This window comes from Glandiceps talaboti, chromosome 14, assembly GCF_964340395.1.
Source record: "Glandiceps talaboti chromosome 14, keGlaTala1.1, whole genome shotgun sequence".
Classification (NCBI taxonomy): domain Eukaryota; kingdom Metazoa; phylum Hemichordata; class Enteropneusta; family Spengelidae; genus Glandiceps; species Glandiceps talaboti.
In genome coordinates this window covers 14,443,481-14,471,448 of record NC_135562.1, presented here as the reverse complement: position 1 = coordinate 14,471,448, position 27,968 = coordinate 14,443,481, and the positions used below count along the sequence as shown (strand labels likewise).

Here is a 27,968-nt window from a genome sequence, read left to right as displayed (position 1 = left end):
TGACCCTGTGTAATAGAAAACCTCGTTTGAACTTGTGCTCTTGAGTAGCCAATCAGGTTCAGCATTACATTGGCAGCTGCACACACTGAAGAAATTGAAAAAGCAAACAAACAAACATACACACAGAGGATTGTGTTGACGACATAACCCGTCTCTCCAAATGATTTTGAAAGAAGTGTGCTGATTGGTTGTTTGAAAAAACCTTTCAAGATCCTTGAAATTCAAACAAGATTTTCTATCACACAGGGTCAAGTGTAATTTGTAATTTACATTCTATTTTTTAATTCTTTTAAAAATTTTATTCATACACTATTTTCTTTGTAAGCTATGTTGAATAGCCAACCCCCCTCCCCACCCCCACCAACCATCACCATTGTTACTGGTGGCTCACATCTTTTGGCCATGAGTCTATAGTGATAGGTTTGACCATGTCATGTCAGAGTTTGTCAGTAATGGCTTACACTTAGTGAGACACAAATGGTGACAATCAACCTGTGGGTGTGATCACATCATCTCAGTTTGTCAGTACTTGCTTTATCTATGACACATAGTGAGACACAAATGGTGACAATCAACCGATGGGTGTGACCACATCATGTCAGAGTTTGTCAGTGATGGATTTATCCATGACACATAGTGAGACGCCAACCATTACAAACAGCATGCCTATGTAGGTGTCTGAAAACAGAGGAGAAAAATTCAAAACAAGTTAGCAACAGGATGACAGAAATACCACAAATGATGTAAAATAAACAAAGATTTATTGTTCCTTTAGAAAAATGTATTCTCTGTTACGAGGCGATCATTTTCTCTGATGACATCTAAAGAGGCATAGGCTGCGAGTCACGATGGTCGGATGGATAGAGTGACCAGCCTACGATATGGAAGTTGTTAATTTGTGTCTTGCCACTGTCATTCACTTGTGCATGGCTAAAAGTCCTTGTCCAAGATTTGAACCAACATTTTCCTTCATTCTGCTGGAAAATATTCAAAAGGGGGTTGCGTCAATAGCCCTCGTAGGCCACTCTAGCTTAGGCCACTCATGTTTTCCTTACAAAGAAAATACTGGGGAATAATATTTGATGAAATATCAAACAAAAGTAAACACCAAACAAACTGTCAATGTATCCTTACCTTTATTGCCAATATTTTCACCTAGAAGTTTTCCACTCAGAAAGGTGAAAATAAACGTTAACGAATTTGTAATGGGGACTGCTAGAGATAATTCTGTAAATAAAATACACAATATTTTTTGTTATCGCCATGTTGAATATGCAACTGTCGCTGGGAAAATCAGGACTTCCGTGTTCGTTTGTAGCTATATAGTTGTTATCTGCAACTAAACTTGTACCTGGTACAATGGAGAATTTTCTCACAACTTGTATTTTTGAACCCATTACTGTATCGATCGGGCGCTTAACTCATTTTGTTACCTACCCCTGTACAAGTAAAATAAAATATATTACTCACACTGTACTGCATAGCATTTCACATTTTTAATGTTGGTTAACATTGTACTATTTCACTCTCAATAGAATGCATATTATCATCTCTCCCCTCCCTCTCTAACCTTCTCTTCAATTTTATTAAAGTATAACAATTTAGCTAATTCTATAGGATGGCACCAATCTATGGTGACACAGTGTTGCTGTGTTTCCTTGTTCTTGTGGGTTTTTTTTCTGGCTTTGTTTGTTTAAATATGAGGACCTCAGACCACCTACTGAACTTCATGTTTGGTGGTCTGAGTAAGGACTGAATGAATGTTTGTATGGTTGTATCGAACTTTGTCATATTCATGTTTGTTTTTGTAAATTATCAATTCAATATTTGTAGAGCAGTAAAGAATACAGGTTGACTTACCAGCTGATGCCAATGTTAGGTAATAGACAAGAGAACCACTTTGATTGATGAGAAACGGGACAACATACTGTAGACAAATTGTACAAAATACTGTAAATAAATTGTACATAATGGATACTCTAAATATTATATCATATATCATATCATATCGTATCGTACCGTACTGTATCATACCATATTGTATTGTATCATATCATATATCATATATATCATATAGTTTATTACATATCCAATATGAAATGATATGATGTGATATGATATGAGATATAATACACGATATAAAGTATAATATGATCAAATCATATACATATGATGATATCTCACATCACATCACATCACATCACATCACATCACATCAATGTAATGCCATGACATATCATGCAGATGTACATGTGTGATCATTTGTTTATCATATCAAGTTCGCAAGGAATCTCAAAGATCACATACATGTAGAAGTCATCAGAAATTAGATGTATGCATGGGTGATAAGTTTTCAAATACAGACTGTAACCATGGAGACCAACCTTCCAATTTGTAACAAGAAATTTAAGTTCTGCCAGAAATTGCCAGACTGGATTAGATTTGTGGATATGTTCAATGCCAGCACTTCCTCTTTTGATAAGTGGATTGGTAGAGCCCCACAGACAGGCTACTACACTCAACCAGATGGCATGACGAAGATTATCTGTAAAAAGAAGCAATTATTCAAGTACAAATAAAATGTTCATGAGATCATTAGATCAGGTTGACAATCATTAAAATATCTATCTTTATTTTAGTGAGAATGAATAGAACAGATTACATACATTGTTTGTTTTTAAAGTAGCTGTATATTTGTAATCACCTGAATGGTGGAACAGTGCATTCATCAAAGGAGTTTGTTTGGTTTATGAGTTAATATTATCATAGAAGTGATGCTTCCATAAAATATATAAAATATATTCATAATTATCACGACCATTACGTTTTATCAAAGGAAGACCAGGAACCGTATCACTACAAATAAATAAATAAATGTATAAGTAGATAGATAGATACATAAATAAATAAGTAAACAAACAAACAAACAAACAAAATATGCTTGTGTAAATGAAGTATCATTTTAAACTCATCGATAAATATATGGGCCTGTAGATACTATTGAAATACACCGTGCACGATACACCATCTGCACAAATTCCACAATGAACAATCCGTTTGTTGTCTATGATCTTCGAAGCTTCCTGTATGTAGCTCGATCAGTGCCTTGTCTTGAACGAAATGCGTTCACCGTCTGCAAGCAGGACTATCTTGACTGTAACTAGTGTGTTCTTACCGATCATGATGTACCAGTTATGAATACAGAGGTAACACTTGATGACAACAGCGTAAAATATATCTCGGTCTCAGTTGTTTCTACAGTTCAGTGTTGTTTGTGTATGGGGGCAGCCATGTTAGTTTAGTTTTATCCTGGGTCGTGCAAATGTTAAACATATATTATTTGAAAGAGAATTTAGTAATATTGTGTGCTAAATCTTAATTTTTTTAAATTAAACTTGTAATAAATAGATTAATATGTTTAAAAAAGTAATTTAAGGGAATTTAATATAATAATAATAATGATATTAATACTGCACTTAAATTATTATCATGAACGAGGCTAATCGACTGGTCTTGCGCAAGCGCTCTTCGAAGCTTGCAGCGTGAGTTTCGAAATCGTCTAAATTTGTACAGTATCAAGATGGTAAGTGTGTGGCTCGTTCTCTGTCTTCAAAACGTACTGAAATTTTATGAAGTAGTCTTAACTACGAACACGGAATCAATTTGAGGAACCTAATAAGTGTATATATATCGTCATCGAATACTCTTCTCGGGTATCGAGTAGTTCCCAGCCCATTCAATCGTGACATGTGTTTCTGTGAATAGACCGTTCTTTGACAAGACAGTGTCGATTGGATTGGATTTCATTTCGAACGCAAATAATATTGACTTTATCATTACTATTTTCAGCTTTTTAAAAAACTGAACAATCAAGGTCTGACTCTTCGTACTAATTAATGTACCTCCTCGATACAATTTTGTACTGTAGCTGTACATATCAATTATCATAAGGCATAGCCATAAGCTCACTATCTGGACATCTCTCACCATATTATTTATAATTACCATCTGTGTATTAACCAGATTGTACTAAACATAGGACACAGCTAAGTAACAGTACATGGAGAGTACATCCATGACATGTAGCTATTATTCTTTAGATTTAGAAGATATTGGGTTGATGTTTCATTGTTTTTATGAATTTCATTGAATCTTCATGTACAATACATGTATGATGTATTCGTCCTGCTTGCAAACCACATGATACAGGACTCGATTCTGGCAATGTACCTAAAAGTCCTGCTTGTAAATGGTGTATGGGAGTTGATTGGCAATGTCCCTAAGGAGAAGGAGAGGGGCAATATCAGAATTGAGTCCTGACTCACTCCGTCTGCAAGCAGGACTTGTATTGATGATGTTGTTGAAATGTGTCGCAATGTTTTGAAAACACAGGATTTCGCAATACATTACAGTGTACAGTTTGTGACAGAACCGTCAATCATGATAAATTTATTTCTGAGTAAGTTAAGTGTTTTGCTCACAGAGATATTATAAGTTGATAATGAATCCATTAAGAAACTTGTATGGTTTCAGTCAATTACTAGTATTTAATGTACTTGTGTGGCTTCAGTCAACTATTTCAATCTTTAAGGTTCACTTATAGGGCTTCAGTCATCACTGCGTATACATGAAGAATACATTCTGATAGTTTGGATAATATACTACCAAGCCAAAGTGACTATAGAGTTTCAATCAGATGGCGTGATTTTTTTTTTACATCACACAAGATTTTGTTACAAATGACAGAAAACAATACCAACACTGTTACAATGTAGCACACAAGTATATAAAATGATACATTTAATCTCACTATGAACACAAATCAACATTACTGTCAGATGAAACAAGGAAGATTCAAACACAAAACTTGATTTTGTTCACAGTGAAATAAAATAACAATTCAATTGTGTGTGTGTTATCAGTGCCTGTATTTTGTTTGTGTAATTCGTAACAAAAAACATGTGAGATGTAAAAAAACATCATGCCACTGAATTGAATTTCTATAGTCATACTTGTTTGGTAGTAACTCTGCAATCTATAGACATACATGTAAATGAAATCAACAGGATGAACCTTCATTTGTGTATTTAAATTTTTCATGAATTTTGATATATTCTGTATTTTGTTTTTATCTATTTATTATAGAAACCGATATTACTTCACGGTCATGAACGTTCCATTACACAAATCAAATACAACCGAGAAGGAGATTTATTATTTTCCAGTGCCAAAGATCATCAACCGAATGTATGGTATTCTTTGAATGGTGAAAGACTTGGTTCGTTTGTTGGTCATACTGGTGCTGTCTGGACTATTGATGTTAGTTGTATCCTTACAGTCAATCTGTACAATGGCTGTGTTGTTAGTCTAGTAGAACAGTACTCAAGGAAATAAGTGTATTTTCATAAACTTGGGTTTAACCCCTTCAATACTGAAAACATTCCCGCCAAAATTGTGTGGACAAAATTCTTGTTTTATATAATTTTTTGGCATATATCAACTTCATTTTAGACTGGAATTAAAGAAATGTTACTTCCTAATGAAGTAATATTATTGTAATTATGAAAATATTCATATAAATTGGGTCCCCATATTATTTAAAACTCGGCTCTAGTCATGAAAGGGTTAAGAGAATCATTTTATGACTACACATGACATGAATATTGCTCGGTTTTTGGATATATACAGAGACACAAGTACACATTTCTACATTCTATGCAGGTCTGGGACTATTTGACAGGACTATGTTGCATGTTTGCTATCAATATCATGTCAGAACTGTCAAGGCTTTGCCAGTCGTTCCCACAGTGCCCCGTGAGTTTCAAACCCATGGCCTCCCAACTACTGGTCCAGAGCTGTAACGACTATACCACAGGGAGCTGCAGGGTGTAATTCATTCATTACATATTCATATAATAATACATTTTTACTGAAGTTCAAGTAGGTAAATGTCACTGTATTGTAATATATCACATGTGTTTGACATCCTTAACTAAGACTCTACAGGGGACTCAACCAGAGTGGTGACAGGTGCAGCTGATAATTCTTGTAGACTTTGGGATTGTCAAACAGGTATGTAGTAGAATTGGTTCAATGACAGACTGGTTATTGGTTATTCAAGGAGGTCATATCATACTACATTGTGACCATATTGTTGGTCGTAGTATGATTACACTTGCATTAGAATATGAAATATTCTTGAACTTTGTTGTTTCCATGACTACCAGTAACATCTATCATGAAAGCAGACCAAATATAGTACACTAATGTTTTTGTACATGTACTATATGAGAGAATTCAAATTCCATAAGTGCAAGTGTGGTGTACTCTGGGTATTTCTACGAGCGCTTGTAGTGTTCTTTACAGTCATACTTTCACAAGTGTAGCGAGTGAAAGTGCAGTAGAAAACACTGCAAGCATGAATGCAAATACCCTGAGTACTCACATTGACACTCGCACAGCATTGGGTTCTATTATTATTGCATATGTTTATCCACAACAACAAATTTTAAAACTCAAACTGTAATCATGCAGTTTTGTGTCCTAGGAACAACCATGCCATCATTCACATGCATGTACCATGTACAGTAATGTTTTCAGTATTGCATTGCCAGTTAATAATCCATTTGTTTGTATGCGTACATATGGAAGTAATCAGTGGTACATTTTGTACATGTATTTAATAGTAGAGATACTGATATTACACATGTTGTCTTGAAAAAAGACGTTGTTGTCGGCTTTCTCAAAATGCAAAATTACTATCACATGGTATAATGTCAACCCATGCAATGTCTTTCCAGTGCACCAAGCCTCAGTTGATGTTTGTAACTTGATATTATTTCTTTGTGTGATTTATTTGTTATCAGGTAAACAGCTAGCTAAAATAGACACCAAAACAGCTGTTAGGACGTGTGGCTTTACATACTCTGGACAAGAACTGTTTTTCACTACTGACAAACAAATGGGTTACGAATGTGAAATGTTCTTCTATGATATTAGGGATCCTAGACAAATGTGTAAGTATGAGTATTGTCTATTTTTGGATTGTATGGATGTCCATCTTAGACCTTAACACATGTCGTGGTGTTCAGCCCTATCAGGATTCTGAACCATGACTGTACTAATCTACCCAATATCCTGCACAGTCCAACCAGATTTGGTTGGAGCCAATCAAATATCGTCAAACTGACCATGATGTCAGCCTATAAATTCTAATTTATGAGACTAGCCATGTAATGTTACATCAATAGTAAACATAAGTTTCTGGCCAAAGGCTGGTATTTTGTCAAGTTCAAGCAATTAGCAAGTATCACCATAACTTATCATCGAAAGCAGAAACTATTCTGTCTATATGAATAATGACCTCTGTTTGAACTACTAATCACAAGTTTAGTACAGACGTGAGTGCTGGCTGATAGTGTAACACGAATGTCGTATCTTACAGGCTATGTCCATGAATATACCACATGGTTAACTATTTTGCAGGTGTTTTCTAAGAAGTATCGCACAAGAGTGCCATAGATTAGAATTAGAGAAAATGGGTGTTGAAATGTTTGTGTGTGAATGAGAAACTGTCCTAAACATGTATGTGTGTGGTGGTGGAGGTGGTGGTGGTGGTGGTGGTGGTGGTGGGGGGGGGGGGGGTGGTCTTCTGCAGCCATCCTTAACTTTTTAGTTACAACTTACGTGTTACTCCATAGTAATTACTTCATACATCATACACACTACTTTGTGCCTTGTGCAGTTGATGTATGATGTATATCATAAAACTGTACTAACAATAGGACATCTGTGGGAGGTCTTGTAAAACTATCCTGAAGTTGTTCTTTGTCATTCTATAGCATAAACGTCATACATATAAAATTCAGAAACAACTGTGCTGTGAGCACATAAGGTATAATGTGTATGTGTAAATTGGGCTGGGATCCAACTTGAAGACATTTCAAAGAAACGTCACTAATCATCCATAACTGATACTCAGTGACAGGGAAATTATTATTCTAGTGTAATTAGTCTGCAGTGTGCACTTTAAAACTCGTAGTATTAACACCTGGAGCAGCATGTTAATATGCATAATGTGGTTAATATGTATATTATTTATTTCAACAGCCAATGGGGAGGCTTACCTAACTGTTCCAATGGACATGCCCAAAGTGACAAGTGCTATATGGGGGCCATTAGATGAATATCTTATTACAGGGCATGAAGATGGTGCACTGTGTCATTGGGATGCCAAGGTAATGTATAATGTCTAATGTATACTGTATGTGGAAACAATACAGTCCAGTGTCAACGTAGTACTAGTAACAACAGAAGTCTGAAAATGTACTCGAGTGTGATGACATTTAGTCAAGAAACACTCAAAATGGAGGAGACAAATACAGTTAGTAGTTATCCGAAACCAGTGATGTGTATGACTGGTTACTGTAGGTCCAACAAACTACATTCACCTCATAAATTTACTACTACTGGTATAGGGAGTTAGATTTTCCATTGGACTTCCTGTCCTTAACCTGATTGTATATCTGTTGGTCCTACAAACTATTTGCATGTGTCCGCATCTTATTTCTTATTACTTGTACCAGAAATAGAATGTTACCATCCAGGCACATCAGAAAAAAAGCAATCATTTGATTTCATAGTTAACACCATGACTTCTGCTCAACGTGCTACACTTATATTACTGTGTGTGTGTGTGTGTGTGTGTGTGTGTGTGTGTGCCATGTTCTTATCAGTTTGTTTATGTCTGTGAAAGTTAGTCATGCCGTTGTATACCATATGACTAACTGTTAGACATAAACAAACTGATAAAATCATTGTGGCAGCATAAATCTACATCAGATACACTAGCTATTTTTCTTGCCGTGTAATACGAGTAAGACTTTTGGGGACCTTCAAAGCCAGTTTTAATTGTCCACTACTGATGAAATGAGATTCTGATCAGAAGTATCTCTAGATAACTGCTGCAAGCGTTGTAATTCTGTATTGGATGGATTTCTGTTTTGTGTTGTAGAGTGGAGAGAGAATACTGTCAGTAAAAGAACACGCTAGAAACATAAATGACATACAGAGTTCCAAAGATCTAGGCATGTTAATAACAGCTTCAAAGGATAACACATCCAAGGTAAGGTTCTGTTTTCATTCTACTGTACATCAGGATTCAGAATTAACCTTTTTCTTTGGTAATCCAAATGGGCTACCAATTTCAGAAAGTGGTAAACCAAGGATTGTGACAAGTAGTCTCATATTCCTGAACTGAAAACAGAGTTCCTCTGTTGGAAATGTGTGTGTGTGTGTGTGTGTGTGTGTGTGTGTGTGTGTGTGTGTGTGTGTGTTATTAAAATACTTTCATGTCTGTAAATCTTCCAACCTAAGATCATTGCACAGTGAGTGGTACTTGTAGCATGAGTGGGTTACCAGCTGTAAATTATCATAGCCCCATGACAAGAATTGGTGATCTGTGGGCACGGGACTACTGTTAATTTCAAGCACTGTACATGTATAGATGCCATAATTTGATAGTGGATATATACTGTGTCACTATAATAATGGTTATGTGTCAATCTTTTGAGGTGAGATTTTAGTTAAAGCTGCACTAGCGGCAACCATATTCATGTACAATGTACAATGTCTAATTATTTACATTTTAACAAACTGTGGAGTACAAAACTTATCCGTGAACAATGTCAATCAATCAAAATAATTTCTAAAGTGTTAGACTCCACAAAATATTGATTTTTGTTCAATGGCACTGAAAGGGACAGTGCACTCTGTCAGAATGCTGCCTTCACAGATAGATCATCAGTTTGCTCTTTAAAAGTTTCAGCATTGTTTTTACGTTGTCAAGAGGGAGAACATTCCAAAGTTTAGAAGTATTATTATAGTTTGAATGTGTAGTTGCTATGTATGTATGTTTGAATGAAATACAGTCATGTTCTCAAGAGGGAGAACATTCCAAAGTTTAGGAGTATAGTTTCAATGCAGTGCAGATGCCATGTATTTTTGATGTCTGTGAATGAGATATAGTCGTTGTCATACCTCTGATTTGGTTGATGATTGAAGTAGTACAAAATGTAATTTATCCATTACTGGAGTAGGTATAACTGAAGGAATGCCTTCTAATGGCAGAAGTAAGGCTTTATTTTATCACTAGTTAAAGGGCTAATTTTCAATCCTTAGTCAGTGTCATCACACTTCCAATGTGTATCAAGTCAACATTGTCATGAATATTGTACCCAAAATACAACTAATTTCAAGAAAACAGAGATGGATTTCTTTCTTGAATATTCATAACACTGTATGTAGTCTAATACAATATAACAAATCTGTAATATCAATATTCTCTAAAATTGTCGGTTCATAGGCACTCTTATGAGCTCTGTGAGCGTGTTGTACGGTCAAAGTCATCTACCGATAGCATAGTGAGCATCAGAGCCCTCTTTGTATGCAGAGTAGGCTTTTAAGAACATTATTTACATACATGTATGTACTATAGTGCAATACTGGAAACATTACTATTTAATACCTGTATGCAATATGGAACTTGCAAACCCGCCATGTTGAATGTTGCATCATGGGAAATGTGATAATGAATACTAATAAATTGGTATTGTAAACAATACTGTTACATTGTTTGCAACCATGAATTGTCAATTCATAGTTTACCCCGACTATTGTGGGAGGTTTTTTTATCGGTAGCTCCAGATTAGGTATTACGATAACCACAGATAATCCCATAGTCCTTTGCATCTGAGCATGCTCAGTCTGGATTGCAAGTTCCCTATTGAGTGTTCCATGTGCAGGAAATCCCGTGTCTTTGCTGGTAAATAACCATTTTTGTGAAAGTTGTTGAATAAATGTCCTTGTTTCCTTATTTCTTGTAGTTATTTGACACAGCGACACTGAAACACATGAAGACATACAAAACAGAACGTAATGTGAACTCAGCTGCAATTTCACCAATCAGAAATCATGTAAGTTATACATATAGTCAACCAATCAGATTTCATGCAAGTTATACACTTTCACACAGTCAACCAATCAGAAATCATGTAAGTCATACACTTTTATACAGTCAACCAATCAGATTCAATGTAAGTAACTTCACGCTTTCATAAACAGTCAACCAATCTGACATCATGTAAGCTATATGCATACACACTTGTACATACAGTCAACCAATCAGATTTCATGTAAGTTATACACTTTCACACAGTCAACCAATCATGTATCATGTAAGTTACACACTTTCACTGATGGTCAACCAGTCACACATAGTTAGAAATGTCATTTCATCTTTGTTTATAGGTTGTTGTTGGTGGTGGACAGGAAGCCATGGAAGTAACAACAACATCAACCAGGGTAGGAAAGTTTGATGCCAGGTTCTTCCATCTTGTATTTGAAGACGAATTTGGAAGAGTCAAAGGTCATTTTGGTCCAATCAACAGTGTAGCATTTCATCCTGATGGCAAAAGGTAAATATTGATGTAGATAACTTTGTGAAATATTTTTTTATGAGTAAAAAGGTGGTATTCAAACAGGGACAATTAAGTTTGTGTAAAAGGACACAAGCTGAGTTTGTAAACTTTTTTACTTGGTAATTTACAAAAAACTGCTCGTTAAAATTAATTTGATGTTATTGGTAAATGTGAATATTTCTCGCATGCAGAAATGTCAAATTACTGTTTCACAATTAAATATTGTTAAAATTGTTCATCATCAACATTTATGTATTGCTAGACCTGTGTACAAGTACATCAATGGTAATATCATTTATTTTGGTGTCTAAGAAAGGGTTATCACAACAGCGCCATCTAGTGTGGTGTTAGGGAGAGTTTTGGGAGAGCACCACCTAGTGTTGAGTTAGGGAGAGTTGCATGATAACATTATAAATTATTGAACTCCTGTGCTACAAATAGCTTGTTCAGTGTTTTCCAGTTTTAACAAGTTTTCTTTTGTTTCTTTTTTACAGTTACAGCAGTGGTGGTGAAGACGGTTACATTAGAGTTCACAATTTTGATCCCCAATATTTTGAATTTGAAGTGGAATATTAGTACAATCTTAATAAAAGTAATTATATCGGTATATATTTTCACTCATGGACCCAGAGTTATTTCATCGTCAGACTGGAACTTTATTTCATTTTGTGTCTATCTTTGCTTTCATATTTTTTTTCCTTTCATTCATACATTTCCAATTTCTAGCCCAATATAGAATTATGATTTTTTGATAAATAAACAATGTATTTGGTAACTTCCAAAAATTAAACTCAGTTGATGTACTGTAAATGAAGATATTTTCGCTACTAGAAAATGTTGTGATTTTTACTGCCTTCAGCAAGTTCTCAAAGACTATTTTTTACTAATTAGCAGACTGGTACATTGTGTACATGTACAAGAAGGCATTTTAGTCACTACTTATTTTTCCATCATTGTTTTCCAGTGAAATAAGTGAAAATAAGTCTTTAGCGAAATTTCCAGGTTTGCAGTATATTCAGTCTCACCAAAAATCAGAACCAAACGAGTAATTCAAAAAATTGGCCATATTTTTGTTTTCATCTTTTGCCTCGAGGTACACAATTCTTTCGGTCAGGTGTCCGTAACCTTGGTTACCCAGACCACTGGTGGCTCACTCCTTTCAGCAATCAAAAGTGTTACTCTATACATACATAATCAGTGCTACAATTTATTTATTACAAGCATTATGAGAATTACTGAGTGTAGACTTCGTGGATAACATTGCTCACTTGTTTCAGTATTTAACTGCCACTGAGAGCTATCCATATCTAAGTGTACTGAACTGTGAATAAACACTGGGGCTGTCTCCTCGATCTTCTAAGCCATTATACCACATCGACTTTTATGCGTCAGTTATTAAAAGTTATGAAAGTTCATGTTTATATACTTGGTGGAAACTGAACTTTTAGCTAATGAAGATAGCCACAAACTATTGTTCTAATGTGGTACATCACACAAATGGGTTATATCAGTGGTGTGGATATGTAATCACCTGATATTCAAGATAGTATAAGAATTGGAAGTTCGTATAAGAATTGGAAGTTCGCAAACACATACTGTTTGGCCACTTGAGATAAACTTACAATCTGAAATGTCACCCTACTGTGAGCATACCTCTATGCTACAACCAAGGAAAACTAGAAATTCTGTTTTTATTATCCAAACTTTGCCATGATTTGTATGCATATGTCATGTCAACTATGTGTAGTGGACATGATTTACCAGTGTAAATAAACACCAAATGGTAATTAAAAAATTATGTCATTTGTTAGTATGGTTGAGTGAAGTATTATGTACATGCCTAAGTCAAGATCCCTGCCAACACTGTAATGAATGAAACATGCTATCTCATATGATATCCATGACTGCCTACGTCTTATCTAAACTCCGATCCGGCACAACACTACTATAATCGCATACTGATATCGAGGGCCGAAGGCCCGAGTGATCGAGGGCCAAAAGCTCGGGCCTTCGGCTCTCGATATCAGTATGCGATTATAGTAGTAGTATTATGCCGGATCGGAGCACGGCAACAACTTAAGTTTAGATATAACGCAGGGAAAAAAGGCGCAAGTGACTGTCGACAGTCTAATAATATCCAAGTTTTTATTAAAACAAAGTGAATGCACAATTCCTTTCCCTTTAAAAAACATTTATTGGCTTCCTGGTGAAACATTACTAATGTAGTGTATAACAATATACCACACTATACATAACATAACTTTCAGCCTGTACAATTCTCAAGGGGAAAAAAATACTAAGGGTAAAAACTGAAACTTGTAGATAAATCCATGGATCTCTGTTATGGATGGCAGTTATATTAGAATATTTTAAAGAATAAAACATTTCATGATTCTAAAAATTACAGGAAAAAACAGAGAACAAATCTCAACAAATTCATTTACAATTATGATATAGAAATGTTACAGAGAGGATAACATTACTTGATGTATTGGTTTCAACTTAAAAACTTCATCTTTGTCAGTTATTCAAAGAATGTAAGAAGACAGACATGGTGAATATTACAAACTAAGAATAGTTTATACCCTTTTAAAATATGATATTTGTACCTATGACATCATTCTCAATAGTTGTGCTTTCCTTGGCAGTGACTACAGATAAATGTAAATGAATGCTGCCCTCTAGTGGCGAGTATCAAAATGGCTGAAAAAAATTTGAATATTCATTGAAATGAAATATACTGGTCTTAAAATGTACACATAATGTTTTGATATTGTTGCTGTGATTCTTCAATTGTGAGTAATTTGCAAAATAAATTACTACAAAGAGTAAATATTTGCAAATGACTTGTATTGACACGTCCTATCATGATGGACATATTTCCATGGCAACTGGTTAAATGTCCTCCAATAGCTGTGCAGATGTAGTCAGTTCAACCAAATTATTGTCCAATCAGCTTCTTCATACAATGACATTAGCCAATGGTGATCCAGATGATCTGTCTAGTGATCTCCGTGATTTATGAGACTTGAGAAGATGACGTCCAAACTGTAAACAAAGCAGATTCACAGAATAGACTATTACATTTGTATGTACTAACTAGGTGATTACTTTCACCAGTGTCCAAAAGTTGTTACTGTAACTTCGTCGCCCTTTGTATGTCTATATATGAATGAAATGTTCTACTAGTAAGTGCAATCACTTGTTAAAGGGGAACAAGCTGAGTTTATATGAATTTTGAGTGAGATTTATGCTGTGTATTTAAAAGTCACTGGTAGTATTCTACTTACAAAACTAAATGTTACTATTACTTCCAATTGACTGAACTCAAACCTGGTATTAAGATACAACATGCAAATGATCCAATGATTTAATTTTTGACACATACCAAAAAATATCGAGGAATCCATACTTGGTAATCACCTGCTGTTCTAGCAAATTTAGAAGGTAATGAGAAGGCATGCATTGATATTACATTATACTACAATAGTTTCAAGGTTTTATGTAAATATTTTCATTTCAGTAAAAGGATTTATAAACTCAGTTTGTGCCCCTTCAATTCAAAACGCTCCGTTTGATACAACCACACAGAAAAAACAGTATATTCTACACAAAGATAACAAGGCTGCAATTTCTTGCTACATTTTGTCTATTATGAAATTAATCATTTAAACGTACTGCAAATGAAGGCAGGCATGTGGGTGCCAATGTTTTCATGTCTGCATTTTATGTCTCATTTCATTGAGACAAAATGTTGCAAGAAACTGTATTCATTTAATCTTGCTATCTTAAAAGTGTAGCATGTACAGTTTCTTATTGGTTTCTGCATGGTTGTATCAAACAGAGCCAGTGAATGGTAACATGAAATGGGCTGTAAGTATTTCCTCTTGTTCAAATACTGTAAAAAGACTTACATTATTATCACACATACACAAGTCATTATGTTGTGAAACCTAACCCTTGTTTAATTATGTTTAATTTAGTTTACATTCCACTAACCTTAGGACTGCTCCTAGGAGACGGTGAGAAACCATTACCGGTATTTTCTTTATCTGAAGCAGGGCTATCCATAGCACGGCGATGTGCAAACTTCTTTTTTAATGCTATAGCTATGAGTGCTGCAGGGTCGTTAGTGTCACAGGGCTTAGGAGCCTGTCTGATTGGCGTACCACCTGGTGATCTGATAGGAACCAATCAAAAAAGTTGTTAGAAAATTAAAATTGATTGTAAGAATTAACCCAGCTGTATAAATAGGGACCTGGTAGGACAGATGTTTGATATGTGATAATCTGAAGGATTTAATTCTATCAGATAGCAGGGATTGTATGCTCACCAGGAAGTAGCGAAAGCATAATGTATATATTTCACATGATTGTCTCAATTCTGTTCCTGGGATTCCCTTTGAATTTGATGAACAGAACTTTACAACATTTCCCCAAAATTGAGTTTTTTTCAATCCTAGTATGTACAACAGCTACTATATTAAGTCTTGGTCACCAAAATTTCTCTCTTTTACATTCCACCCCCGAGAGTCCAGGGTAAATCCACCATCACAGACTGTATTGTAAGATTGTAGCGATTGTCACTGAACTTGCACAAAATGTTTCCTGATTTTCATTTTCATCAACTCCGTATATATTTCATGAAATTAATAAAAAGTTTTCAAAAACTGTCTGTGTTAGGAAATAACTAGCATACTCTCAGTAAAAGTTGCAACTGTGTGATTTCACTACATATGTCATATTGTTGGTTATCCTAATAAATCAAGAATTAAACTAATCAAAAGCCTCTCTGTGCAGCCATCTTGATCCAAATCACTCCCCCCCCCCCCCCCACCCGAATTGTTTCTGGTCAATCTGATAATCGCATCACTTAAATATCCTCGTGTCGGTCTTTTTTCCCCCATATTTTTCTCAAGCCCATGCAGTCTGCAGATCTGAGGGAAACACAAAAATAAGTTAACCCTCCCTACTTCAGGGAGGACAACTGCTGAGCCAATCATGCACAAGTAATGACATCTGCCCCCCACATACACATTTGCTCTAAAGTACTAAATAAAAAGAACAGCAAGTGCCATAAATACTAGACTGAGTAACAGGTTTGTTGAGAATCAAAAAAAAAAAAAAATTTTTTTTTTAAATCACATCATTGAACCATTGGTGTCAATGACAGATTGTCCTGACCAGAAACAATTTTTTATTTTTTTTTAGCCTAACCATGACTATATACATACCTTGCAATAGACTTAAGTTTGACACTACCCAGTCCTTTCAGTACGTCACCCATATTAGGTATACCAGCTGGTGTTTTAGGTGTTCCTGTGGTCTTACCTTTCTTAGCCTTATTCTGTACAAAAGTCAAACAAACAAAGAAACAAAACTAATTCATTACTAGTTAAATGTCACACACAGTTATCCTTCAGATACAACAAGACATTTTATTTCTCTGGAATCATATAGATTGTAGTTTGCACTCAGTAAATTATTTTTGAGTTTGGAATTACAGCAAAATATCATTCAGATGTGTTGTATTGATTTATAATATCAAAATATTTAGTGTCATTAAAATATTACAGACAATATCTTTATATCATAACCCATCACTAATGGCATCAGCCTGCAAATCACTGACCAATCACAAAGGTTCTTTTACATCAACCACTTATCAAGCACGAGTATGATAATGTAACAAATCACTGTATTGGGTAATACATTATCCATTGCCACCAATCGTAACAAGTAACTGTAAGTTTATGAACTTTTATATGTAAAATATTCTCTCTCCATTGATACATTGAATACATACCTGTCTGATGATTTCAGCTATTGATGGACCTGTTGGACAGGAGATAGGTGGAGGAGGTGGAGGGGGAGGGGGAGGGGGAGGTGGTGGTCCTGGAGTCTTCATACACATTGGTACAGTTGGTGTTAATGGAGGAGTATCAATACCTGGTATAGGGGTGGCAATACCGGTCATGGCTGGCACTGTAAATACAATATATAAAGTATCAATACTTTGTATTGGGGTGGTAATACCTGGTATAGGGGTGGCAATACTAGTCATTACTGGCACTGTAAATACAATACAATACATAAAGTATCAATACTTGGTATAGGGGTGGTAATACCTGGTATAGGGGTGGCAATACCGGTCATGACTGGCACTGTAAATACAATACATAAAGTTTCAATACTTGGTATAGGGGTGGCAATACCTGGTATAGGGTGGCAATACCGGTCATGGCCGGCACTGTAAATACAATACATAAAGTATCAATACTTGGTATAGGGGTGGTAATATCTGGTATAGGGGTGGTAAGTGTTGGTGAGGTTAGTAAGACCCCCCCCCCCCCCCCCCCATTACCTGTTTGTTTGGTCTGCACATTCTGAGATCATAGGTATGTAAGCCCCAAGATCTGTTAGTTGTATTGATATGTTTTGATTCTGTATAGCAGTGAGCCCAACCTTACCTGTTTGTTGAGTTTGTACAATCATTGCAATCTGAGCCCGTAGGTTGGCCAGTTCTTGTTCTAAAGCTGTAATCTTTAACAAAGCAGTAGGTTCAGTTGAGGTACTGGGTGTTGGTGGTTGTGTTACTGGGGTAGCTGTTTGACAACGTATCTCATCATATTCTGGTATAGGGGTTATATCTCTTGGCATCATACTAGCTCTCATCTTCCTTTTCGTACGCTTTGCCTTGCATGGTCTGTACTCAGATCTGAAAACAAATAGAAATTTAGAGTTCAATGAAACTGAGAGATAATTGGGGATTGTATATAGGCACAGCGGTGTGCACATGTTTGACAAGTCTCCCTGCAAACATAAATTTTTAGACTTCTAAGTTCTATGAAATTAAGAAATGACTGGAAGTTAAGTCTTGAAACAAGGTGATTTGAGGTAAAGCTAAATATTAATAAGACTTGCCAAGTTGCATTTATTTTTTTTTATCAAAGATGCCCTGTTACTACTTTGTTAGCAAACACTAAATCTACTAGTTCCCTTTAATTTTGTGAGACCTAATTACTTACCTTCTTTTATCCTGTTGTCATGTTACTAACCTGCTTCTGATGTGTTGATCTTAACTAACTGTTGTCATTGGTTACTGTCTGCTCCTGATGTGTTTATCTGGATTAATGTTGTCATTGTTACTGACCTGCTTCTGGTGTGTTATCTGAACTAATGTTGCCATTGGTTACTATCTGTTTCTGATGTGTTTATCTGGATTAATGTTGTCATGGTTACTAACCTGCTTCTGATGTGTTTATCTGGACTAGTTGCTGATATCCATTTAACATCAGCTAATGATGAAATAACCAATGGCTGACTATCTTCATCAAAAAATACAGGTTTCCAATCTCTTCTCTGAGTTGAATTATCAGTTATGAGGTCAATCTGTAAAAACATTGTACATACACTTTAAAGTTTAAAACAATTTCCATGACCTCCCAGGAGAGATTTATTCATTTACCAGGAATATTCAGATCAACTTTGGAAGACAAAATGTTCATTCAACTATTTTCCTGACACAGTATGTCCTTAGCACTTTGATAGTTTTCACTAAATCTGACTGGAAAAATTCAGATATTACTGCCATAGTTAGCAAGAAGACCTCAAAGTTTTATCTAAGGGTGGTGAGTCGGTAAAATCTACCCGAGTTCCGAAGTCATTTTACTAGGGTTCCCTACCAGTGTTTTTATTAAGGGTATCAAATAGGAAAAATCTACCAGACTTCCCCAGTCATTTTACTAGGTTCCCTATCAGTGTTTTTGGTAAGGGTGGTAAGTAGGTAAAATCTACCTGAGTTCCTCTGTCATTTTACCAGGGTTCCTACCAGTGTTTTAGCTAAGGGTGGTACGTAGGTAAAATCTACCAGCGTTCCCCAGTCATTTTACTAGAGTTCCCTACCAGTGTTTTTACATGTATTAAGGGTATGAAATAGGTAAAATCTACCAAAGTTCCCCAGTCATTTTACTAGGGTTCCTTACCAGTGTTTTTGCTAAGGGTGGTAAGTAGGTAAAATCTACCATAGTATCCGAGTAAATTTACCAGGGTTCCAATACAGAGTTATGGCAAACACTACCAGTTGTATACTTCTTTCCCCCTTTCTGTATACTGGAATTCCCAAAACTTAGAAAAAACACTGGCCCCATGGTGATGTACTTACATTAAAGAAAGCTCTCCTACATGGTTGTAGTGGTAAGTGAGAACCAATTGTTCTGATAATAGATTTTCTTCTAGTTTTACCTCTCTTTACTCTTCTGACATCAAGCCAATCCTGCCAAAATATACACAAACTAAATCAGTTAATAAAAACAAACTAATTTTCACTAATTTGAAAATATGGAATCTGACACAGTGACAGTTGAATTTGGCTAGATATTCTGTATTTCTTTCATACATATGTAAACACATTGGTTTTTTTTTTTTGGTTTTTTGTTTTTTTTTTACTTTGTCCTGACAATGATTGCCTCTTCACCTCTGAATTGCATTCTTGCAAACCAGAGATGTTATTTCTTCCCTAGTCTGTAAGGTACGCCGTGACGGTGCGCCCTCAAACATCGGCCAACCCCTAACAGAGAGGAGGCCGGTGAGGGCGAAACATCACAACGTATCTTACAGTCTATTTCTTCCCCAACACTGCAAAATAAAACTTTGGTTTCTTTAATAGCACTACATAAATGCCTTATTTCAGCCTAGTAAAAATATTCACAAGTAATGACGTCATGACAATCCATGTCAAGCATGTTCACTGTAAGCGTGTATTTAACGCTGATTTGCAAACATGTACTCTGGGGCGATATTGTTACATGTAATAGAGACGTAAACAATCAGAACAATATACAATAGAACATGGGACAATCTGATTAAAATCTGATTTGGTAATACAACTACATTTTTTTGTTATTTGTTGTTGTTTTTTATGATTTTGTTGTTCTGGGAGTGATTGCCTTTTTCCTACAGTGATCACTCCCTGGAACAACAAAATCGTAAAAAAAAACCAACAATGAACAAAGGCAATAGAGGTAAATAAGAAGCCATATTCCTACATCAGATTTTAATCAGATTGGCCGGAGCATAGGACTGAAAGAGTTGTCATTGTTACTCATTTGCTAAACATTTTATGGTGCCAACAATGATACAAGGTGCTAGTACGCTGTGTTGGAGCGCCCTCAATCATAGACCAACCCCATTCCCATACAGGGCCACAGTGACAACCCATTCAGACTAGGTTTCTATTTGTAAGTCTTGAGAAAACAATTATTTAGAAATAAGTTAACTTACCTGCATACTGTCTGAGTCTAGTCCAAAGTATTCTAAAACCATTCTCACAACCAATATGACTGGTTCAATCATTCGGTACCCAGACTATAGGAAATCAGACATGATACAATCATTATAAATACAGTATTTTTGGTAAATGAACTTGTACCAAGTCACTGTACCAGGGTTAACGACCAGTACATTACTAAAGGGTCATAGGTAGGTAAAATCTACCAGAGTTCCCCTGTCATTTTACCAGGGTTCCCTACCAGTGTTTTTGTTAAGGGTGGTCAGTAGGTAAAATCTACCTGAGTTCACCAGTCATTTTACCAGGGTTCAATCATTACCAGTATTTTTGGTAAAGGCAGTAAGTAGGTAAAATCTACCAGAGTTCACCAGTCATTTTACCAGGGTTCAATCATTACCAGTATTTTTGGTAAAGGTAGTAAGTAGGTAAAATCTACCAGAGTTCACCAGTCATTTTACCAGAATAATTCATGACAGATTTAATTTTGTACACGTAATACTACTACCATAATACTACAAAACTGTCTTTAAGTTTCAGTGCAATGAAATTACGAATCTTCACAGGAACAGATCACTGGCCCCAAGTATTTAAGACTTTCACAAATGAAATGTACTAGTAATAATGGCTGCAATATATTGATGAGGAAGACCTATTTTATTTTATTTTTTGTAGAAATACCATTTCCTATGCCAACTACTAGCCCAGACTCTCATCTTGGTGTTACTATCTCAAGACCTGAGTTTCTTCAGAGAGTAAAAGTACACCAAGACAAGTCTCTAGCTAGCTCTGTGCTACACTGCTAGCAATTAACTGCCAGTGATGGCTCAAAATTTTTACATGGCTCAAGTTTTTTGTCAGGGATTCTCTCATAGAATTAAATTGTGTAAACAATTTTTAGAAACGAACATTTGCACAATTGTAGTAACTCTGCTGCGTTGATAAATGTATGCCAATGATGTTTATACCAACTAGTGGTTTGCTAGCTGGTACGTGTTTACTAGCTGGTAAGGGTTTTAAGTAGAAGATCCCGCGAAATGCCACTACCAGGTTACCCCCCCCCTCCCCCACAAGGTACTGTTACTTGCTCGAGTGTGCAAATACCATCGAATGTTTGTTTCCTCATTCTTCTAAAATTGTGGAATATGTAAGGTGATTTACACATGTAAAAGACCATATCTTACAGTAATTTCACCGCTCTGTACCCACAACTATTATCAAGCATGCGAAATACAAATAATATTACAATACAATGAGTCTGTAACACTAACAGGCAGGTCACGGTTTAGTTACAACTCGATGAAGTATCGACTTGTACAAATTGCTAATTTACACTTAAGTTGGAAAGCTTACCTATTTCCTCCTCTTTGACTTCAGATAGAAAGGAAACCATACAAAATATAAAACGGTGATGTTTTAGTATTGATGTTGATCAGTGCATTTCTCCTCGACTTTAAATTTCCTTGCATCTGAGTTGTTTAATATCAAATCAGCCAATCACATCCAACCGCTAGATGTGCTCAGCCAATTATAGCCATGCTTTTAAAAATATTGTCCAATCAAATTCCGAGATCTATAGTTGTCGCCATTTTTAAAAATAGATTACAAGCGCTGCACACTGAAATCGCAGATCACTGGAACTCGAAAAAATACGGTAAGTAATTGTCTCAAATATCACTGCTGAATATAGAAGACCGTAAAATATGAAAGTTTAGGTACGTGAAATGCCAGACGTTTTAATTAGTGCATAGTAGGTAACGGTGAACAGCTAGAATTAGTCTTGTTTATAATAATGATGTTTTCACTGTTACGAAGTTCATTTACCATAGAGGGCGTTCGAGTTTGACGTGGTAAGATTTAATTTTTTGAATTCTTCTCATTTATACGTAAATGCTGTGATTTTTTTGACTCAACTGTAACCTGTGTTATGATGTATCATTCCAGTAGCATTTGAATAATTGTTTTATTATAACACGAGTGAGGAAAGCGTATGATCTAATACCAAATAATATCAAACAACTTACATTGTCTCTTGGCCAACGTCATGAACGTTGATTCACTGTTGACGGTACATTTGTATCTGAGTTGTTCAAACTTGTTTGTGGGCCACACTAACCAAATTCCTTCTAACTGTGAGTGTAGGTGTAAATGGTAACGATACTGTATAGGAAGTAGACTAGTGGGCCAGTGCTTGCAAGTTGCAGTGTACATCATTACAAATTACAATTTGATTTTGCAGTTGTAGTGTACATCACTATACTGTATACAGGTACATATACATGACGTATCTACCAAGCTGATAGCTGCAATAATTGTAGCGTTTTGCTGCGGTTTTAAGGGGTTTTTCGTCTGTTTTGGTGACTTTTTAAGTTTTAGTGTTTTACCCGCACCTAACACTAAAACTTAAGTCATCAAAACAGACGAAAAAACACTCAAAAACGCAGCAAAACGTTACAATTATTGCCCCTACAAAGCTGATGAACATTTTTGGTCACTAAATCCATGATACTAGCTTCCTATATTAGTATTTTGACTTCATTAAAAACAATTGATCAAAATGACAAAGCTATGTTACAGTTGTGGTACATAACCAATTGCATATATTTTTTTCCCTCAACACAGATCTAATAAAATATCAAATAATATTTTTCAGCCATCATCAAAACATTCAACTGTGGTTACATTATCTAAAATATCTACAGAAACTACCATGGATGCTACTGTCGTTGTACGTCAGTTAAGAGAGTTGGCTTCCAATCCTCAGAACAGAGACACTTTAGTAAAGGTAATTGAACATTTCATCGTGAATTCTTATTTTACAAGTTGAAGTGTAATATATCTGTATAGCCTGGAATCCTAACCTATCTGTAGATTTGAAGTTGAACGCCTATCGCTACTACACTATTTCACTATCCGTTACTGACATTTTGATTTTTTGAATTTTTGCTAGGACAACAAAATTCAAAATTAAAATGTCAGTTAGGATAGCAAATAGAGTGGTCTAGTTCCTGACGACCATGTTCCGATTTACACTACATTATGTAGTGTGTGAAGATAATGTAGTGTAAATCAGAACACAGTTATTTTACGTTTACGCCACTATGTTCCCAGATTGGCCCTAATTATGATTTATAATTCATTTAGTTTACCACACTTTACATATTATTTAGAACTTTGAGGCAATACTTATCAAACTCTTCTAGAACAAGTATTCCGGCTACAAAAGAAATTTGTCCTCTTGATCACATTCACGATAGGTATTTCATTCATGCATTCATTCATTGAGGATGAATAATAACTGTAGTTGATACTATCAATGATAGATATTTTAAAATGCTATCTTTCACCACTAATGTGAACAATACTGTTTTGTACCTGACAGGACCAAGCCTCTATGCAAGGTTTAATATACTTCTTGGATAACAATGACAACTCAGTTGTAGTTTCTGCATTGGAGGTAGGTTTGACATCAAAGCAATAACTTCCAGACTTGTGGCGTGTTAGTTATTCAGTTCTTAGCAAAGGAATCTATTTTGAATTCATTCTTCAACATTATAGTTATGTAGAATCTAAATTATCACTGTGAGTATATTATAGCTGTTAACAAAGACAAACTTGAAAGGCACTGTAACAAATGGATAACAATACACCATCTTATTATGTAAAACAAGAGCAACTTATATTGTAAACAACTGAAGTTACCAATAAAAATCTTATAAATATAAAAAAGAAAAATATATATGTAGAATCTATAAACTTCTAAAACTTTAATACCTATCCCCATTAATCTTCCAGGCGATGTTTGACTTGTCTGAAAACCCAGCCAACAGACCAGTAATGAAAGACCAACCATATGTTTTAGAAGGATTACAAGACACATATAAAAGGTATGAAATATAGCACTCGGGGGGGGGGGGGGGGGGGGGGGGGGGGGGGGATAAGTTTATTCTGTAGAATGATCTGTTTTATACTTAAATTACCAAACCATATTAAACCATTACTTGCTATTGGCAGAACTCAACCTGGGTATGTAGGAATAATACATATATGTGATTTGATGCCAAACGTTCACTAAAATGTTCAATGTTTATGAACTTACTGTAATGTCATCAACTGTGCTAACATGTAGGGCCTTTGTTGGCATTCATCAACATTAAAACAACTATACTTTACAGATAGTTTTATGAAAGTATTTTACTAGCGTCAAATAGCTTATGAACTCATCAGTGTATGCCACTTTAACCCCAAAGCTATATCATGTATTTCAGTACATACAATATGGGGTTACTCATGTGTATGTGTTCTATATTGTGTCTGCAGGCAAACAGACAAACGATGCCAATACCTAGCTAAGAAGATTTTAAACAGACTTACAGCAGCTAACCACTCTACCTTGAAAGACCATGTGAACCAAACTAAGTCAGGCACACAAGGCATGACAAACAAACACAATAAAACTTATTTCCTAGGCAACGCTAATAAACGGGCCAAAGTAGTGACTTTACAGATCAAAGGATTTATAGACCAGGTATGTGTGCTAATTACAAGTGATCTAAATAGAAATAACAAACAACAACAACAACAACAACAACACTACAGATCAAAGGATTTAGAGACCAGGATGATGTCATTTCCTGTAAAGGTTTTCCCACAATCCCTTTCAAGAATTCCCCAAAAAATGAAAGAACACATGCAAATGCAGTAGGGTTTCTTTACAAGATTTCAAAGGTGAATAAATTACCTAGGTGCTTTTTTATTACCCAAAATCATATGTAAGTTGACAGCAGTAATCATCACCAGTGTACTAAAGGCAGAATTACAACTGCTGCCATCAGACTGTGGAGAACGGAACCTGTTACAAACAAGGAAAGTAAACACATGAATTGGATTAATAACATTCTACACAGCAGGTTGGTAGAGCAGAGGCTTGTATTACATTTCATGATTGGATAAGAACAGTTTTATGGCCTCTTTATGTGTGCATGAAATGCTAGGGGAAAGTCTATTTGTTTGTGAAATGTGAACAATGTAAAATGGCCATACAGCTGTTCTTACCAAACCATGAAATGTTATACAACTCTCTGTACTTCCAACATGCTGTGCCAAGTGTTATATTAATCCAATTCAGTTGTTTACTTTGTCTGTTTGTATCTGGTTCTGTTTGTCCACGGTCTGATGTCTGCAGTTGTAAGTCTGACTGGACTTTTCCTGAAAAGTTGATAGCAGTCACCAATGCAAGTGTACTAAAGACAGAAATAAGTCTGACTGGACTTTTCCTTTAAGTTGATAGCAGTAATCAATACAAGTGTAATGAAGGTAGAAATAAGTCTGACTGGACTTTTCCTTTAAATAAAAAACTAATTTGTATGGTTTTTATTGTTGCAGACTTCCAGAAAACTTTGTGAGGATCATTTACTACAGGTGAAAGGTGTCATTAGTTTCACCTTTGACCTCTGTAAATGCCGCTTTATGCTCCGAGTTAGAGCTGATATCAAACCAGAGGTAAGACACATACAACCAAGATCACTATTTTATCTGAATTACAGTCTGTTCATCATTATTACTGACTCGACCATCTACTGGTTCCCTTTTGAAATTTCAATCAGTCAGAGCCTGGGAACCTCTTTTTGATTCTGTAGCAACTTGTTTGAGTTTAACTCACACACACCTTGCATTGTCCTCGTGCATCCACAAATAAATAAATATGAAAGATAAAGGACTAAATAAAGTAAAAGTAACACAATAAAGAATATACTAGAAAAAGTGCCCATCTCAAATATGAAAAAGTGCATCTATTGCCAATGCAACAATTTGAAACCCCAACTGATCTGCTGATCTGTTCTCGATTTCTACACTTTGAATAGTTGACACACTACACCAGTGTAACATAAACCAGGCAGTGCCATACTTGTATCCAGGCTGACTGGTAGTAGCCCAGAGATTTGGCTATCTGACGCAATGTACTTGCTTTTCAGATGTTCTAGAAAATAATATTGTCAAGCCAGATCAGATAGCCAAGTCTCTGGTAGTATAAACACAGTTCCTTGACAGTTTGTAATGTGTATTTTCTGTATCTACTCTCACAGACTTTGGTTCGTGCCATTGCTAAATCTAAAACCATGTTTGCAGAACAAGTAGTGAAGGATGAACATGGACAAGAGGTAAAAATATCATTAATAGAAAATGACAGTTGTCAGTGTGTGTACTTAGGGTTATCTGCACTCGTGCTTGCAGTGGTTTCACCTGCACTTTCATTGGCTACTTTTGTGAAAATATGCCCCCACAGAACACTGCAAGCTAGCACTCAGGCAAATATCCCCAGTACACCATACTTGCACCCATGTGTTACGCAGGTGCTGTGATCACTGCATGAAAGGGTGGCATTTCCGGTTCTGTATACATGACTGTCGCACAATGGAATTGCATCGAATCTGGATTTGCTCCCATTCCATTGTGTGACCGTCATGTATACAGAACCTGGAAACGGCACCCTTTCATGCAGTGCATATACATGTGTACATTCATTGCTATCTGTTATTACATTTACTTTATAGAATGACTTGTTTTCTATTAACTGTGTTGTTTTATATTTTGATATTTTCTAGGTTTTGTTGTCATTTGGTGCTAATCCAGGCACAGCAGATAAAGAGAATGACACCCTACCTCAGTATCTACCCGAAGAAGATAGTCCAACACAGGTAGCTGACAAGGCTTTGGCCCGGGTTGATCAACAACAACAACAGCAAAGTGGTTGGCTATCCACTGCTGCTAAATATTTATCACAGTCATTCTATTGGTGAACACACACGCAGACAACAATTTGATTGGCTATCCACTGCTGCTAAATACTTATCACAGTCATTCTATTGGTGAAAACTCACACACAGACAACAATTTGATTGGCTATCCACTACTGCTAAATACCTATCTCTGTCATTCTATTAGTGAACAGCCACACATACACAAAAACAACAATTTGATTGGCTATCCACTGCTGCTAAATACCTATCACAGTCATATTGGTGAACACACCCACACAACAGGGTTATCCAGTCTGATAAATGGCATTCTCTCTTCAGACATTCCATTGGTGAACTTGTAAAATACAAATGCAGCCAACTGATTGACTGTTTCTGAGAAATAATGCTAGAGATGTAGACTCGCTGCCAGACTAGTGACTATTGTCCCCTTGCACATGAAGTTTAG

The 27,968-nt window shown here is 35.7% G+C and overlaps 4 protein-coding genes across 4 annotated transcripts; 2 read left to right on the top strand and 2 right to left on the bottom strand.

The window, feature by feature from the left end:
- Positions 1 to 373: 373 nt before the first annotated feature.
- Positions 374 to 3,291, bottom strand: LOC144445944 (transmembrane protein 234-like). The gene is made up of 5 exons (XM_078135600.1): positions 3,176 to 3,291; positions 2,385 to 2,545; positions 1,861 to 1,927; positions 1,135 to 1,227; positions 374 to 678 (listed from the first exon to the last, which is right to left on the bottom strand). Exons 1-5 carry the CDS (start codon positions 3,180 to 3,182, stop codon positions 599 to 601), a joined length of 408 nt encoding a protein of 135 aa, XP_077991726.1. The 5' UTR covers positions 3,183 to 3,291; the 3' UTR covers positions 374 to 598.
- Positions 3,292 to 3,528: 237 nt separating this feature from the next.
- LOC144445450 (eukaryotic translation initiation factor 3 subunit I-like) lies at positions 3,529 to 13,248 on the top strand. The gene is made up of 9 exons (XM_078134998.1): positions 3,529 to 3,583; positions 5,146 to 5,326; positions 6,007 to 6,072; positions 6,867 to 7,016; positions 8,110 to 8,237; positions 9,014 to 9,124; positions 10,884 to 10,973; positions 11,308 to 11,474; positions 11,972 to 13,248. Exons 1-9 carry the CDS (start codon positions 3,581 to 3,583, stop codon positions 12,051 to 12,053), a joined length of 978 nt encoding a protein of 325 aa, XP_077991124.1. The 5' UTR covers positions 3,529 to 3,580; the 3' UTR covers positions 12,054 to 13,248.
- A 974-nt stretch (positions 13,249 to 14,222) lies between these two features.
- LOC144445296 (mitochondrial fission regulator 2-like) lies at positions 14,223 to 20,830 on the bottom strand. The gene is made up of 8 exons (XM_078134838.1): positions 20,759 to 20,830; positions 19,641 to 19,751; positions 18,723 to 18,868; positions 17,947 to 18,194; positions 17,283 to 17,461; positions 16,711 to 16,823; positions 15,477 to 15,657; positions 14,223 to 14,525 (listed from the first exon to the last, which is right to left on the bottom strand). The coding sequence occupies exons 1-8, from the start codon at positions 20,828 to 20,830 to the stop codon at positions 14,439 to 14,441; spliced, it is 1,137 nt and encodes a 378-aa protein (XP_077990964.1). The 3' UTR covers positions 14,223 to 14,438.
- A 2,642-nt stretch (positions 20,831 to 23,472) lies between these two features.
- Positions 23,473 to 27,562, top strand: LOC144446041 (armadillo repeat-containing protein 1-like). The gene is made up of 7 exons (XM_078135721.1): positions 23,473 to 23,547; positions 24,145 to 24,219; positions 24,558 to 24,649; positions 25,083 to 25,290; positions 26,148 to 26,264; positions 26,849 to 26,923; positions 27,368 to 27,562. Exons 1-7 carry the CDS (start codon positions 23,473 to 23,475, stop codon positions 27,560 to 27,562), a joined length of 837 nt encoding a protein of 278 aa, XP_077991847.1.
- The last annotated feature ends 406 nt before the right edge of the window (positions 27,563 to 27,968 follow it).